The following is a 15,735-nucleotide window of genomic DNA, read 5'->3' as shown; positions in this document are numbered from 1 at the left end:
ATAATTCATATCATACCACACTTTCAACTTGATTCTGTCACTTAAGTCTCAAGCTAGCTTTAGCCGAACAATTTATTCATCAATAAATCTGACTGATGTGAAAAACACCTTGCAGGATTGAAAACAGAAGCAAAAACATGATACTCAGAGTTTTATTTACTACAATACAGAATTATATGCAGTAAAATGTTACCTTGCATCCCCTTCATATAATGTTTTAGGCAAAATATCTCTGTCCACATAAACTGTATTGGGGTAATACCATACTATAAATCGAGTATCTTGAAGTCCACAAAGGATATTACATGTATCATTCCATGCCAAAGTATGCACCATTGTTCCTTAATTTAAAAAGAATGTTAATGTGCTATTAGCTTTAATATGTAAGAATTAAGAATAGATCTTTAAAATGCCTGACAAACAAAATCCCATAAAATTTCTGTTAGATATGACTCTACTTTCTGATTCTATAATGGTGAAAAACACATACAAAAGAATCACACAATAATTTACAGAAATATTTGAATGCTTTACTTAGAACTCTTATATTTTAAATTTGCAAATCTTTCCTTCAGTGACAATTTAGCTGCAGCAGCTAAAGACCTGCTACTCAGTTAATCCTCTTGCCTTCAGGCCATCAAGCTCCAGATGATCCTCACTGAGGAATACCCGTCCCCTCAATATTCAAGAGTCACTCTTCTACAGGGGACCCCTAGTCTGCCCGTCAGTGGGACATGACAGAGGTGAAGTCCTCCCTTGTCTCCCTTGGACCTAGCTGTATACTGCTTTCACCAACCCATGGAGCCACCCTGCCCTGACAGCTAGCAAGAGACCAAGATCCACGGAATAACCACCACTGTCTTTCTGTCAGCAGGAAGCAGTTACAGAAGACCGACTTTTGTCCATTTTCCCCATAGAATTGGGATCTTGGACTCTTGAGGGTGGAAATGTTACAGCAGGTAGTCAGGCAGACATGAGCAAGGCAGGAGAGGCCCCTGCCACCAGCACCAGGAATGTCAGGTGACCATCAGGTGATGGTCAGGCTGTTGTTAAGCTGTCTCTCTAAAATAATAATTGGTTGCAGCCAGTGCCAGGGAAAGGTAGTCTCTCAATATAAACGCCAAAACTGGAAATCAGTAGCTTCTCAATAAGATCTCAAGAACTAGGTGAGTGGGCTCACACATACGTACTAACAGGCAAAATGGTGGAGGAGTTTAATTGGTATACAAACTTCCTCTAGAAACACTGGAGTGGTAAGGGAAAAACACCTCAAGTGAGCATGTGTATAACTTCAGTAAACACACTGTGCATGTGGCCCCTCCCAGGTGCTGGCAGGCCACTGGGCATGTGGACAGCCTACCCAAGGGAAGAATCAGGGCAGAAGGGTTGCAACTCCCCAGAAGCATGCCAAAGTATAAAACCCCAAGTCAAAGATCAAACAGTGCACTTGATCTCTCAAGCCGCCTGCTTGCCCTCTTCCAAGTTTACTCTATTTCCTTTCTTTCCTGCTCTAAATCTTTTGAATAGGCCGGGCCTGGTGGGTCATGCCTGTAATCCCAGCACTTTAAGAGACCAAGGCAGATGGATGGCTTGAGCTCAGGAGTTTGAGACAAGCGTGGGCAACATGGTGAAACCTTGTCTCTACCAAAATACAAAAAAAATTAGCTAGATGTGGTGGCACATGCCTGTAGTCCTAGCTACTTGGGAGGCTGAGGCAGGAGAATCACTTGAGCCCAGGAGGCAGAAGTTACGGTGAGCCTTGATCTTGCCACTGCACTCCAGCATAGGTGACAGAGTGAGACCCTATCTCAAATAAAACACAATAAAAATTTAAAAATAAAGCTTTTAATAAACTTTCACTCCTACTCTTTAAAAAATGGGTTAAGTAGCTAAGAAGTATTACAAGATTAAAACATTAAAACATTTCCAGATACAAATTATTTATTACAGCAAATATAAGAAAGTTGACAATTAAAACTTAAAATGTATTCAAATTATTTTACCAAGCTTGATAATTTGTTCTTCCTTCCCAAATCGTTTCACAGAAGTGATACAGAGATCTCTGTTTTTATCAATGAAAGCAATTTTTCTATCATTGGTAAGTCCTTTTTGATCCAGAGCAATTTCCAAGATTTCATTCTAAAATTTTTAAAAAATGTAAATACTGGGTTAGTTTTAGTGTTTGACATAAGATCATTTTAATTAATTATAAAATCATTTCCTTTAAGATCAATTAAATGTCATTTACACATTTATAATGATAAAATGTCCCTGTTAAATAATTTTAAACTGCCAACACATTAATCGTTCAAAAGCTGCACTAAAGTACATTTGCCTGACATCCAAGGAAAAGACACCTCTTAAAATACAATAAAATAATATATATTTTGATACTCTGCAGGCTGAGAAACACTCCCATTTGTCCTGTCCTACCTTTTGTAGTCAGGGTGAAAGGGTCAGGCAATTCTGAGTATCATATGAGAGGTCTATTTTGATTAATAAGTTGCCTAACAACTATCTGTTAAATATTTGTAAAAACAAATTTTGGAAATATGTGGAAATACATCATGTGTCCAGGGCCTTAAATTCTACAGATTCTCTCACATTCATTCTTGCAAAACAGGAAACAAGCTTGTAATGTAGGTATTACTATACTTAATTTACAAATCAGAAGACTAGACTCATACTCACTGAGCAATTTTGCTCAGAAAAAGCCAGTATCAAGTACATATAAACTTGCAACTCAGACTTCTAACTCCAAGATCATTGTTTTTCATCTGCTAGTGAGATGAATTTTACTATAACTTGAAAATGTTTCAATATAGATTCATTTTAATTCAAACCAAGAAAGACTTATTTACTTCCTACAATGTCTGAAGACTTTGGTAGGAATTGTGAATTCAACAAGAATCATGACCACAACATCAAGTCATTGTACCAAAATGAACTATAAAAAACATTTTTTAAAGTAAAACAAAATACAAATATAATTTTATCCAAATTGATGAATCAATCATATACCAGTTCATAATACATTTTTAAAAATTCAACTCTTTCTAGAATACCATAATTTATATTTTAAGGAAGAAAAGAATTTGGTTTCATATATATCAAAGCATGCATGAAATATAACTCTAGGTATTTTCAAAATGGAAATGTTAACAATAAAGAATTACTTATCATCGTCATCATCACCATAATCATCAGAACCTAGTGTATTCTTTTAAAAACACTGCTAAACAGATATGACTCTCCTAAGAAATTAAAAATCAAAGATGGACACTAATTATAATAATGCCTATGTACACAGGGGAAGAGGGGCTCCCTCACTTCATTCAGCAGGGCTTCCCCCATTTTCCTCTTGTCAAGTCCTACCACCTTCACATAGGTTCTATTCCTCCTGGGTTACTCTTTCTAGTGGGACATAAAAGCAGTTTTGTGTTCATTAGAACCATCTCCCTTGCCCTACACTAATTAATATTCATTTACTAATACACAGACTTGAATTCTAGTTTGAGCTCTGTTATTATTTGGGAAGATTCTGGATATGAATCTCTTCCACATATAAAATAAAATAGAGTGGGTGATTTTTCTATTATTTAATAGAATGTAAAATTTAAAAATCCTTTGTATTGCATACAAATGTACTGGGTAATTGGGTGAAGTGTGACATGTAGAAGACACTTTCATTCTTATAATTAGGAAATTATAAATTTCTTAATTTTAATTGTAAATTAAATTGTAAATTGTAAATTTTATTTACAATTAAATGATTTAATTGTAAATTTTATTTACAATTACATGATTTCAATTGTAAATTTTATTTACAATTACATGATTTCAATTGGAAATTTTATTTACAATTACATGATTTCAATTGGAAATTTTACTTCCATGATTTCAATTGGAAATTTTACTTACAATTAAATGATTTCAACTGGAAATTTTACTTACAATTAAATGATTTCAACTGGAAATTTTACTTACAATTAAATGATTTCAATTGGAAATTTTACTCACAATTAAATGATTTCAATTGGAAATTTTACTCACAATTAAATGATTTCAATTGTAAATTTTACTCACAATTAAATGATTTCAATTGGAAATTTTACTCACAATTAAATGATTTCAATTGGAAATTTTATTTACAATTAAATGATTTCAATTGGAAATTTTATTTACAATTAAATGATTTCAATTGGAAATTTTATTTACAATTAAATGATTTCAATTGGAAATTTTATTTACAATTAAATGATTTTAATTGTAAATTTCTTAGGAAATTCTTACACTTAGGAAAAGTGTTATAGAAAGAGTTATAAAATTAAAATAAATATTTAACCTTATTAATTGACTCTCAATCCTACTAACAAAAATGACTGCATCTTGAAAAGCTGAGAAATTTACTCCTTTTGATATGCTTAATCTTACTGAAGAGGAAAAACTCTGCTTACATAGTTTTGATTTAAAATGACAATAACAGAGAGGTTATAGGGAAATAAGCACCTCATATATTAACAGTACAAAAGTAAACTGATACACTCTCTTTGGAAGATTACTTCACAATATTTATTAAAATTACAAATTCTCATATTCTTTGACCCAGCAACAATATTTCAAGAATAGATCCCACAGTTACACTGGCACATGTACAAGAAGATGTATATGCAAGGTAATTCATCTTGGCAATACTGTAATATTAATGGCAAAAGATTGGAAACAGTTTAAATTCTGATACATACATAAAATGTTATACCATACAGTGGGAGGAAAAAGGGTTGAGAAAGCACTTTGTGTATAGATATGGAACCATCTCCAGAAAGAGAGTATTATATGAAAAAAGCAAAGTGTAAAACTGTTTGTTACATTTTTGTAAAAGGGGAGGAAGAGAACATATATCAGTTTTGTTGGTACATACACTAAAAATCTCTGGAAGAATATATAAGAGATTAATAACAATGGTTACTTATTTGGTGGAGAGGCACCACAGTGATGAATAATAGGTATAGTAGGGAGACTACCACTGTATACTTTTTAATGCTTTTTGATTTCTGAACCATATGAATGTGTTTGTTATTCAAATTTAAAACTAGTGCCAGGCGTGGTGGCTCACATCTGTAATCTTAGCACTTTGCGGGGCTGAGGCGAGTGGATTGCTTGAGCCCAGGAGTTCGAGACCAGCCTGGGCAACATGGCGAAACCCTGTCTCTTCCAAAAACAAACAAAAAAAATTAATTACAAAAAATATATATAATTTTGAGTAACATTTCACTAGAAGTATTAATAAAACTAAAAGTGTCTCTAGACCCTAGCATATCAGTAATTTAGAAGGATAACTCAATGCAATGTGCTTCTTTTTCTAAGGCTAAAAATCAGAAACCAATAAACAACTTAAAATTCAGGGTATTTTGTACTTTGCATAGAGATTTCTTACTACAGTCTTAAAACCTAAAGAAAATGCTGGCTAAGAATAGGCCAATGAGAAAACTGCAAGATATTTAGAAACACAAATACATTTTTATATACTGACAGGTGCTAAAATTTTAATCAAAAAAGAACATGCAACTGAAAAGCAGTGAAGAGTTTGACAACAGACATATAAGTCAGATCCTTTTATTCAACTAATTTGCATGTATAGTTTTCTATCACGAACTTTACCAGTGCTTAGTCTTTAACTGTGACATTTTTAGGTGAAATAGTCAACAGAGAATGCACATTGATTTTAAATAAAAAACTAATTCCTTTGTGTCCTCTTTAAAATGAAAACATTAATTTTGAAAAGGAAGTAAATAAACAGTGGCTATTTACATTAGAAGTAGTTAATGTCCATTACCTTATGAGAAAGAAACTTTCCATCACCTAAAGGCTTTCCAGTTGATGCCTCAAAGAGGAAGATTACTTGAAAAAAAAGTAGAACATTAATGAATGCGTTATATTAGAATTTTTACTGGTAAAATTCAGTGAAACTATTATAATCCTTATGAGAAATTATTTACCTCTCTAGACCACAGAGAGTTAAATAATTCAGCACAGAAGAGCAGCAGCATCCAATTTTAATTTATTAATGTGGTCACATTTCTTACGAAAACAATAAAACTGAATACTTCTTCCTAAAACACATTCCCTAATTAGAATTTTTATTAATGGTATGGCATCAATGCTCAACAATGGGAAGTCCAAATGTGAATGTAATTTATAATTCTGATAACTTTGATTTAAACTAATACAACACCATAGAGTAGAGGCCAAAGGAAAACATCCTCTTTGTCCTTTGAAGGTTAGCTGAAAATCAACTCATAAAAGGCAGATTAATAGGAGAAATGGTATACAATTTTATTAACTTGCATGGGAGAGAATCAGAGTGATTACCCTACCATACAATGGGGTGCAGATGGTTAAAAGCCGCTTCTTCCCCTTCTTAAGGGAAATGGAGATGGGGAAGTGTGGATGGTTTTAGAATGGGTAGTAAATGATTTATAAGGGAATTCAGTGGGCATGAAGAACATTCAGTGGCCTGGAACCATCTGCTGGGCCCACAGAGCACACAATGATTTGTGACAAAAGTCTGCTCAAGTGTGTTGACAGCTTTCTGTATTTCTTCCTGCAATATGAGTTTAGTTAATGAAAACTCAAGGAAGGGACCAAAGAGAACTGTTGTCTTCTTTGGTGGGTCTGAAGTTGAGGTAGATAAGGGAACTTCAGCACAGCATGTCAAAGCACCATATTTTGGGGTGTCAGTTTCTAGGCCCCAACAATAGACCATCATATTCCACAAAGGAAAAACATGTTGAATGTCTACTATAATGCCAGGCAACATGTTATATGCTGCTCAGTTTTCTATTATTAATATGCTACTCTGGTATAATCAATAATTTATCTGGTCTTTGTCCTGGAGCTTCAAAAACGCTGAGACTTTCCTGAGTGATTAGAGTATCTGTATTATTGCTAGTGAGGAGACTCTTGGTGGGCCCCTAGATAGCTTCAGGATAGGGGCTGATAATCAGATCAAGCATGTGCTTAGAGGGTCTGAACTTTCAGGTTCCCAGTCTCTAGAGATGGGAAGCGGGCTGGAGACTGGGTTCATCATGTGGCCAATGATTTAATTAACCATGCCAATGTAATAAAACCCCATACAAATTCTGAATGCCAAAGTTCAGTGGAGCTTCCTGGTTACTGAATACACTGATGAGCTGGGAAGATGATGTGTCCTGAGAGGAGAGGACACAGAAACTCTGTGTCCATCCTTTATAATAAAACTGTAATAATAAGTATAGCTTTCCTGAGTTCTGTGAGTCATTTTAGTGAATTATCAAATTTGAAGGCATTGTGGGAATCCCTGAATTTGCAGCTAGTTGGTCAGAAAAGTAGGCAGCTGCAGTGGGGTTGGGGGAGCGTTAGACTTGTGACTGTCATCTGAAATAGGAGCAGTCTTGTGGAAGACTGTGCCCTTAAGCTTTGGTGTCTGCATTAACTCCGGGTAGTGTAGAAATGAATTGCAGTATACCCAGTTGAGATGAAAATGGAATAGTTGGTATCAGGTTACTGAAACATATGGTTTGGGAAGAGAAAGGATGAAAGGGCAGGGGATGAAGAACTTCTGATTCCTCAGTGGCCATGGGGTCACCCAGGATATGAAACACCAGCTATGCTGCAATCAGTTATTGGAGGCAAAAGTTACTGATGAAATTTAGAGATGATGCATACATCTTCTGGGGAACTGGCTCACTAAATGCATAGGAAAATGCAAAACAGTAAGAAAAAAGAGAAATATACAATCTCTTGGTAATTGCTATCTATAATATAACAGCTAAAAATGAAAGGAAGAGATGAATCAAATATAAATTCTGGCCAGTCTAAATTATGGCCTCTAGCCTCAGGGCCCCGACTGAAGGAATGAATGTGTTGGGAAAGATACTGGATTCTTGCCAGTTCAAGGAACAGGCACTAACCTCAGAGTCATTTTCAAAGGAAAAAGTTATGCTGAAACAAATCATGAAAAAGACTAAAATGATCCATAAGAGAATGGGGACAGGCAGAGGGAATTGTCTAGAAACTCATCCAAACTGGGAAAAAAATCTTTAAACAGGTATTAAGAAATACAGTGTGGTCCGGGCTTGGTGGCTCACACCTGTAATCCCAGCACTTTGGGAGGCTAAGGCGGGCAAATCACAAGGTAAGATTGAGGCCATCCTGGATAACACAGTGAAACCTCATCTCTACTAAAAATACAGAAAATTAGCCAGGCGTGGCGGCCTGCGCCTGTAGTCCCAGCTACTCGGGAGGCCGAGGCAGGAGAATGGCGTGAACCCGGGAGGCGGAGCTTGCAGTGAGCCGAGATCACTCCACTGCACTCCAGCCTGGGTGACAGAGCGAGACTCCATCTCAAAAAAAAAAAAAAAAGAAAAAGAAAACACAGCGAACAAAAGTATAAAAACCCTGGAAGACAACCTAGGCAATACCATTCTGGACATGGGAACAAGGAAAGATTTCATGACAAAGATGCCAAAAGCAATCACAACAAAAGCAAAAATTGACAAATAGAATCTAATTAAATTTAAGACCTGCACAGCAAAAGAAACTATCAACAGAGTAAATAGACAACCTACAGAATAGAAGAAAATTTCTGCAAAATGTGCATCTGATAAAACTCTAATATCCAACATCTATAAGGAACTTAACAAATTTTCAAGAAAAAAAAACATTAAAAATTGGGCAAAGGACAGGAACAGACACTTAAAAGACATACATGTGGCCAACAAACATATGAACGAAAGCACAATATCACTGATCATTAGAGAAATACAAATCAAAACCACAATGAGATACCATTTCATACCAGTCAGAATGGCTATTATTATAAAGTCAAAAAATAACAGATGCTGGTGAGTTGTGGAGAAAAGGGAATAGTTTAACACTGTTGGTGGGAGTGTAAATTAGTTCAATCATTGTGGAAAGGAGTGTGGCAATTCCTCAAAGAGCTAAAAACAGAACTACCATTCAACCCAGCAATCCCATTACTGCGTATATACCCAAAGGAATATAAATCAGTCTACCATAAAGACATATGCATGCAAATGTTCACTGCAACACCTATCTACAATGGCAAAGACGTGGAGTCAACTTAAATGCCCATCAATGACAGATCTGATAAAGAAAATGTTGTACATATACACCATGGAATATTGTGCAGCCATAAAAAAGAATAGATCATGTCCTTTGCGGGAATGTTGATGGAGCTGGAGGCCATTATCCTTAACAAACTAATGCAGAAACAGAAAACCAATTACCACATGTTCTCACTTATAAGTGGGAGCTAAATAATGAGAACTCATGGACACAAAGAGGGAAACCGAGCCTGGGGGCTTGAGAGTGAAGAGTGGGAGGAGGGAGAGGATCAGAAAAAATAATTATTGGGTACTAGGCTTAGTAACTAGGTGATGAAATAATTTGTACAATAAACCCCTATGACACAACGTTTACCAATGTAACAAACCTACACATGTACCCTGAACCTAAAACAAAATTTTTTTGGTTGTTTTTTAAAGAAATGGGGTGAAAAAGCAAACGCTGATGGGGGTAAAATGAAAGGAAAGAGAAAGGAGAGAGTCAAGGGACTCATCATAGCAGCGTGGGAGTCTGGGATCAAAACACAGAGGTTGGGTGGACCAATGGGGCGGTCCTGCTAGTGCCCCAACATTTAAGAGTGCTAAGCAAATCTGCTTTATTCATCTTAGTTTGGAAGAATTTGGAAAGCAGAAAGGCAAAGATGGCAACAAGAAACCTGACCTTGAATTACCTGGAGCAATGGTCTACCAATTTAATCAAGAAAAAGATTCAGGAAAGAGCCTGGGTTCCTTGGCTCAATTCTGAGCTGCGGACCCAACACCTTAAGCACATGAATAGGCAAAATGGTCAGGGGGTAGAGAGGAGAAGACTCTAGACACCTTGATGCAAAAGTGCCATGTACTTTGGTCCAAAACCCCCTGGTGAAGTCCTAAAGGAGACTACAATTAAATTGAGATAGTACGGAAGTGCAAGTGTTGGTAGAAGAAAGGTGAAAGTTTGAATGAAAACTGGAGAGTTTAAACAGACTTTATGTGTAGAGGCTGCGTCTCCTTTACCTGAATGTTTCATGGGAATAGATACTATGTCTGACCGGAACACTTCCCCCACCTACTACTGAAAGTCCTAATGGGGCCGGACTCACACCTGTAATCCTAGCGTTTTGGGAGGCTGAGGTGGGCAGATCACTTGAGGTTAGGAGTTTGAGACCAGCCTGGCCAACATGGTAAAACCCCACCTCTCCTAAAACTATGAAAAATTAGCTGAGCGTGGTGGCGCATGCCTGTAATACTAGCTATTCAGGAGGCTGAAGCAGGAGAATCATTTGAACCTGGGAGGAGGCTGCAGTGAGCCGACATCATGCCACTGCACTCCAGCCTGGGCAACAGAGTGAGACTGTGTCTCAAAAAAAGGAAAAAAAAAAAAGAAAGTCCTAATGGGAGTCACAACTAGATTGAGAGGATATAGAAATGCAAGAGCTAATGGCATTAAGGGGAAAGTTTTGGATGAAAATTTGTATATTTAAACAAGTTGTTTTTTTTTTTTTTTAGACGGAGTTTTTGCTCTTGTTGACCAGGCTGGAGTGCAGCGGTGCAATCTCAGCTCACTGTAAATTCTGCCTCTTGGGTGCAAGCGATTTTTCTGCCTCACCCTCCCGAATAGCTGGGACACTGGCTAATTTTTTTTGTAAAAAGACGGGGTTTCGCCATGTTGGCCAGGCTGGTCTTGAATTCCTGACCTCAGGTGATCCGCCTGCCTTGGCTTCCCAAAGTGCTGGGATTACAGATGTGAGCCACCACGCCTGGCCCCAAACGAGCTTTATGTTAAGTAGTTGTGCCTCATTTGCCAGAATATATTATGGGGACTGATATTATGTCTGACTGGAGAGCGTTTCCTCTATCAAGTAATGTGAAACAGAAAGCATGTAAATCCACCCTTTAAGCAATATTAATTGGGAATGCAAAATGGGAATCAATAAGATTACTCAAGTTCAACAGGCCTTGAATATCAATCAGTATATGAACTAGTATGGACGAATTCTCTATACAATAACCCTAGGTAGAATACAGATTGGAACTTACAGGGGAAAGCCTATGAACACCTCTCAGTGAAAATTACTGGGATTCTGGACTAGAGAATTCCCATCTGGGGGCAATTACTAGCTTGCTATCTGACATTAATTGAAACTGACCCTATAACCGAAGAATAGAAAATAATCTTGAAATCTAATGTACCCATAGTATCTTGGGTGACACTGGAGACAGATTCTACTAGGAAAGGCAATGCCCAGAAGAGTTTCATAATAAAATGGAAATGTATTGAGTAGGAACACATTACTGGGAAATACAAAAAGTTACAGTGTATTCATGAGACTACCTGCTCTGACTGACTTTGGAACCACTTGAGGAGCTGCCAAATTCTGTTGACACTCGGACAGTGGCCTATAAACAGCTCTCAATTAACCAACAGATAGTTGCTTGGTTTATGAATAGCAGTTCTATTGTGAACATACAACATTTTATTTGTAAGGCCACCCCCTGACAGAAGAAGGTGAAAACAAATGTGTGGTGGGCTGCACTGCATGCTGTTTGCCTCGATATCTGAGTTTTTATTAACTTGCAGGCCATGGTCACATGGTCAGGCAAGAAGGACAATGGAAAACTGGCCTGTTATAGGAATGCCCATATAGGGTACAGCCTTCAAGGAACTTACTATGGGAACTTGATGGGTGCATTAAGGTATGGCATATCAATGCTTATCAGGAGACTTCCCCTTCTAGGTTCAAAAGGTGATTGGAATTGACGAGGAAATACCTCAGGATGCCTGCTTGAGGTGGCCCCCTTGGGTATATGAAGCAAGTGAACACGGGGGGCTGCAGCAATGCAGAGATGAACTGAATCTAGAAATGTTCCTCTCAAACCCTCTGAGGCACAAAATACCAGCAAGAACTTTCTGTCTGCCCATGACAGACTGCAGATGGCTATAGGGCAGATTCCCCAGGAGGAAAGCCCTACATATAGCTGGAAACCTGGACTCATGCCAGTAGCCCTGGAGGGCTACAAAAGGGTCCTGAGATGAATAGATGCTGACTCTGCACTAGGCTTTGTTTAACCAGTGGTAGCCTGGCAAATACTGAGGGAACTATAAAAGAATCAGCAGAGAAGATAATGCATTGATTTGGACTACCTAGTCACATTTCACCAGACCAAGGAACATACTTTACAATCCATAATGTCCAACAATGGGCAGAGAGATATCTTCCCCAGAGTAATAGTTTGGTAAAGAATCAGAATGGTAAGTTAAAACAGTGGTTTTCTAAAACAGGGGAAAGCATGAAGAACTGGTTTGCATGCCTGCATGAGTATGGATTCAGCAAGAGAGAAGCAAAGAGATAGATTCCTGCACTAGATAGATTCCTCTGTTTTTTTGTTTTGTTTTGTTTTGAGACAGAGTCTCGCTCTGTCACCCAGACTGCAGTGCAGTGGCGCGATCTCAGCTCACTACAACCTCGGCTCACTGCAACCTGCGCCTCCCAAGTTCAAGTGATTCTCCTGCCTCAGCCTCCTGAGTAGCTGGGATTACAGGTGTGTACCACCATGGCTGGCTAATTTTTGTATTTTTAGTAGAGACAGGGTTTCACCATGTTGGTCAGGTTGGTCAAACTCCTGACCTTGTGATCTGCCCACCTCGGCCTCCTTTTGTTTTTTTGATGGATCTCAGGGAGAGGGGGAGGGGAAAGGAGGATGCTGGTATGGCAAAACACTTTTTTCTTTCTTCCTTATATCACCTTCTCCTACCTGACACCATGGTCCCAAGACCAGGGCTACCACTACAAATGCCAGAAGCAGGGATGGTTCCCAAGAAAGAAACTGTAACTATACTTTTAAGCCTTAATGTCAAAATTCCTAAGGACCTGATAGGATGGGTTGTGCCTTCACTACATCTGGAGATTTGGGGTTTAATAGTGAATGCAGCTTTATTGGCTGGTAGAGGAAACAGCCTGTTTGCTCTGTACAAATGGATAGGAGAAATAATAGCTGAGAGTAAAGAAATGAATAAATGGCTTATGCAATAAGTAAAATACTACATTAATGCTTCAAAAGAGGCTCAGAGCAAAAGAATGATATTGTTTCTTGGCTTAATTATAGCTGATACATAAGAAGATGAAGCCATATATTGCTGAGACCTCTCCTGCTTGGAACTTGACAAACTTGAATGGAATCCTGCAAACCTCAGAGGTCTAAACTTGAAGACAAGTTGGTCACAGAACATGATGATGGACTGGACTAATTATTTTGTTTTTTGTTTTTTGGGTTTTTTTTTGTTTGTTTGTTTTTTTGAGACGGAGTCTCACTCTGTCGCCCAGGCTGGAGTGCAGTGGCGTGATCTCGGCTCACTGCAAGCTCCGCCTCCCGGGTTCACGCCATTCTCCAGCCTCAGCCTCCTGAGTAGCTGGGACTACAGGCACCTGCCACCACGCCTGGCTAATTTTTTGTATTCTAGTAGAGACGGAGTTTCACCATGTTATCCAGGATGGTCTCAAGATCCTGACCTCGTGATCCGCCCACCTCGGCCTCCCAAAGTGCTGGGATTACAGGTGTGAGTCACTGTGCCTGGCCCAGACTGGACTAATTATTAATGACTAGTAGAACTCTAGTAATGTGCTAGTGCCTTCTGACTCCTATTTTACAATATGGTGTAACAATGGAATTGTTGCTAAGAGTATAAATACTCATAGTGATGATCGAATGTACTGGGAATGGAATTAAAAGCCTCTTATCTCTACCCAATATTGATTCCTCCAAACATTAGGCATACTCATGCTGGTCCTATTGACAGGAATGATCCTTTTGCCATAAGGGATCCATGGTCATAGACCAGGGGGTGATCTGTATTTGAATAATTTATCTGGTCTTTGTCCTGGGCTCCTGGCAGGTAGCTTCAAAAATGCTTGGGATTTTCTGAGTGATAGAAGTGTCTTTGTTATCCTAATAAGGTGACTCTGGTGAGCCCCTAGATAGCTTCAGGATAGCGGCTGGTCACCAGAAAGACCAATCTCATGTTCAGAGGGTTGAGCACTTTCAGCCCTCCACCCCACCAGCAACCTCTTGAGAAGGGACCTGGAAACTGAGTGCAATCACATACTTATATTTATTTATGAATACTAATATGGCCTAGATTTTTAAACAGAAAATTTAAGTTATTCATACCTTTCTTGCAATTAACTTAGAATATGAATTTAAAAATATAAACAAATTAAATAGTTCAATGAAGTGCAATATTTACTATGTTACCAAATGAAGAAAAAGGGAATATTTAAAAAGATCAAAAACTTAAACATTAATATATGTTTTTAGGACCCGAACATTAAGTTCAAACTCTCTACCAACAGCTACTGTAAAGATTTTTTTTCTTATTACTGATCTTTGATGTTGTGACAATATCTATTTGTTCCATTAACTGGATATAGTATGACAACTTTAGCTGTTTAATTAACTCATGTTTTGAAAACAAATTAGAAAGCTCATAATTCTTTTTCTATAAAGTTGATGCATTGGTAAAAAATGTAAGTTAATTTATGAAAATTTTATAGTGCTAACAAATTTTATAGTGTTAACAAATTTTCATATTTGACAGGAAAAATTATAAAAATGTACTTACTTTTTTCATCAGCTTTGTCTCTTATTGCTATGGTATCATTACTCAAAGATACAGTCTGTGCATTCAGAATATCTGTTCTCATTCCAGGAAATTTTGGAGATGAAATAAAGCGCCCTTCATATGAATATAAATAGATACTACTACCATCTACAAGAAGAAAGTGTCTAAAAAATAAAGAATAGAAATAGATTCTCAAATAGGAGTATATTATATTTTCGTTTTTATATTACAGAATAGTTAATCCTTGGTAAAAAAATCTAAATCTTACAATTAATATAAATGTGTAGATATATAAGGAATAAAACATTTCAAACACTGAAAACCAGCATTGGTTGTTTTGGTTTGTTTTCTCGGTTTTTGTTTTATTATGAAGTAGGAAAAGAAAAATGAAAAGGTCCATAATCATCACCCTATACACTAAAATTTTGACTTCTTTTACATTATACCCACAATTCATTTCCTTTCCTAAAGAAGATTCTATACAAAGACAATAAAAAAATCTTAGAGTTTACAATACAGTCATGTTAATGCCAGGTGCTATTTGTTTCATGAAACAGTCTTAATATATATTTTATAACTAAAGATTATGCTAAAAATAATTAAAGATTAAATAGTGGTTAAATTCTAAAGTATTGAAAATGACTAAAAAAAAAACATTATTTATTAAAATAAGGTAGTTGTGACTTTAAAATCATATGGTGACTATCAGTATGTATTCATATCTAAAAACTCATATTTTTTTGCCACAGGGTCAGATTCATTTGCTATGTTGACAACCATATTTAAGGCATAGGGCTCTCTGTTGTTACTTTTTTATTAACTCGAAACATAAATATTTTATGGCTGTTATATTTTTCCTTTGAAAATTTATGAATATTGTACAAAATAATTCAAGCAATACAGAGAAAACAAAAGACCTCTTGAGATCCTACCTCCATAGAGATAACTATGACAATAGTATATTGCTTTACTAACTCACTCATTCCCAAATATACATTTGTTTCAAAT

General features: G+C 37.0%; 1 protein-coding gene across 6 annotated transcripts in view; it reads right to left on the bottom strand.

The window, feature by feature from the left end:
- Nucleotides 1-15,735, bottom strand: part of IFT80 (intraflagellar transport 80) — a 138,116-nt gene that overhangs the window by 29,686 nt on the left and 92,695 nt on the right. For all 6 annotated transcript variants that reach the window (XR_004056691.1, XR_004056692.1, XR_004056693.1 and 3 more), the window contains 4 exons: nucleotides 14,728-14,891; nucleotides 5,837-5,901; nucleotides 2,004-2,139; nucleotides 194-341 (listed from right to left, as the gene is read on the bottom strand). Coding sequence is in view for 3 of the 6 variants with exons in the window: in XM_030928156.1 (XP_030784016.1) it covers nucleotides 194-341; nucleotides 2,004-2,139; nucleotides 5,837-5,901; nucleotides 14,728-14,891 (513 nt within the window). In the remaining 3 variants the exon portion in view is untranslated. The remainder of the gene's footprint in view (nucleotides 1-193; nucleotides 342-2,003; nucleotides 2,140-5,836; nucleotides 5,902-14,727; nucleotides 14,892-15,735) is intronic.

The sequence above is a fragment of the Rhinopithecus roxellana genome, chromosome 1 (genome assembly GCF_007565055.1).
Source record: "Rhinopithecus roxellana isolate Shanxi Qingling chromosome 1, ASM756505v1, whole genome shotgun sequence".
Classification (NCBI taxonomy): Eukaryota; Metazoa; Chordata; class Mammalia; order Primates; family Cercopithecidae; genus Rhinopithecus; species Rhinopithecus roxellana.
This window is presented reverse-complemented; position numbering and strand designations above follow the sequence as displayed.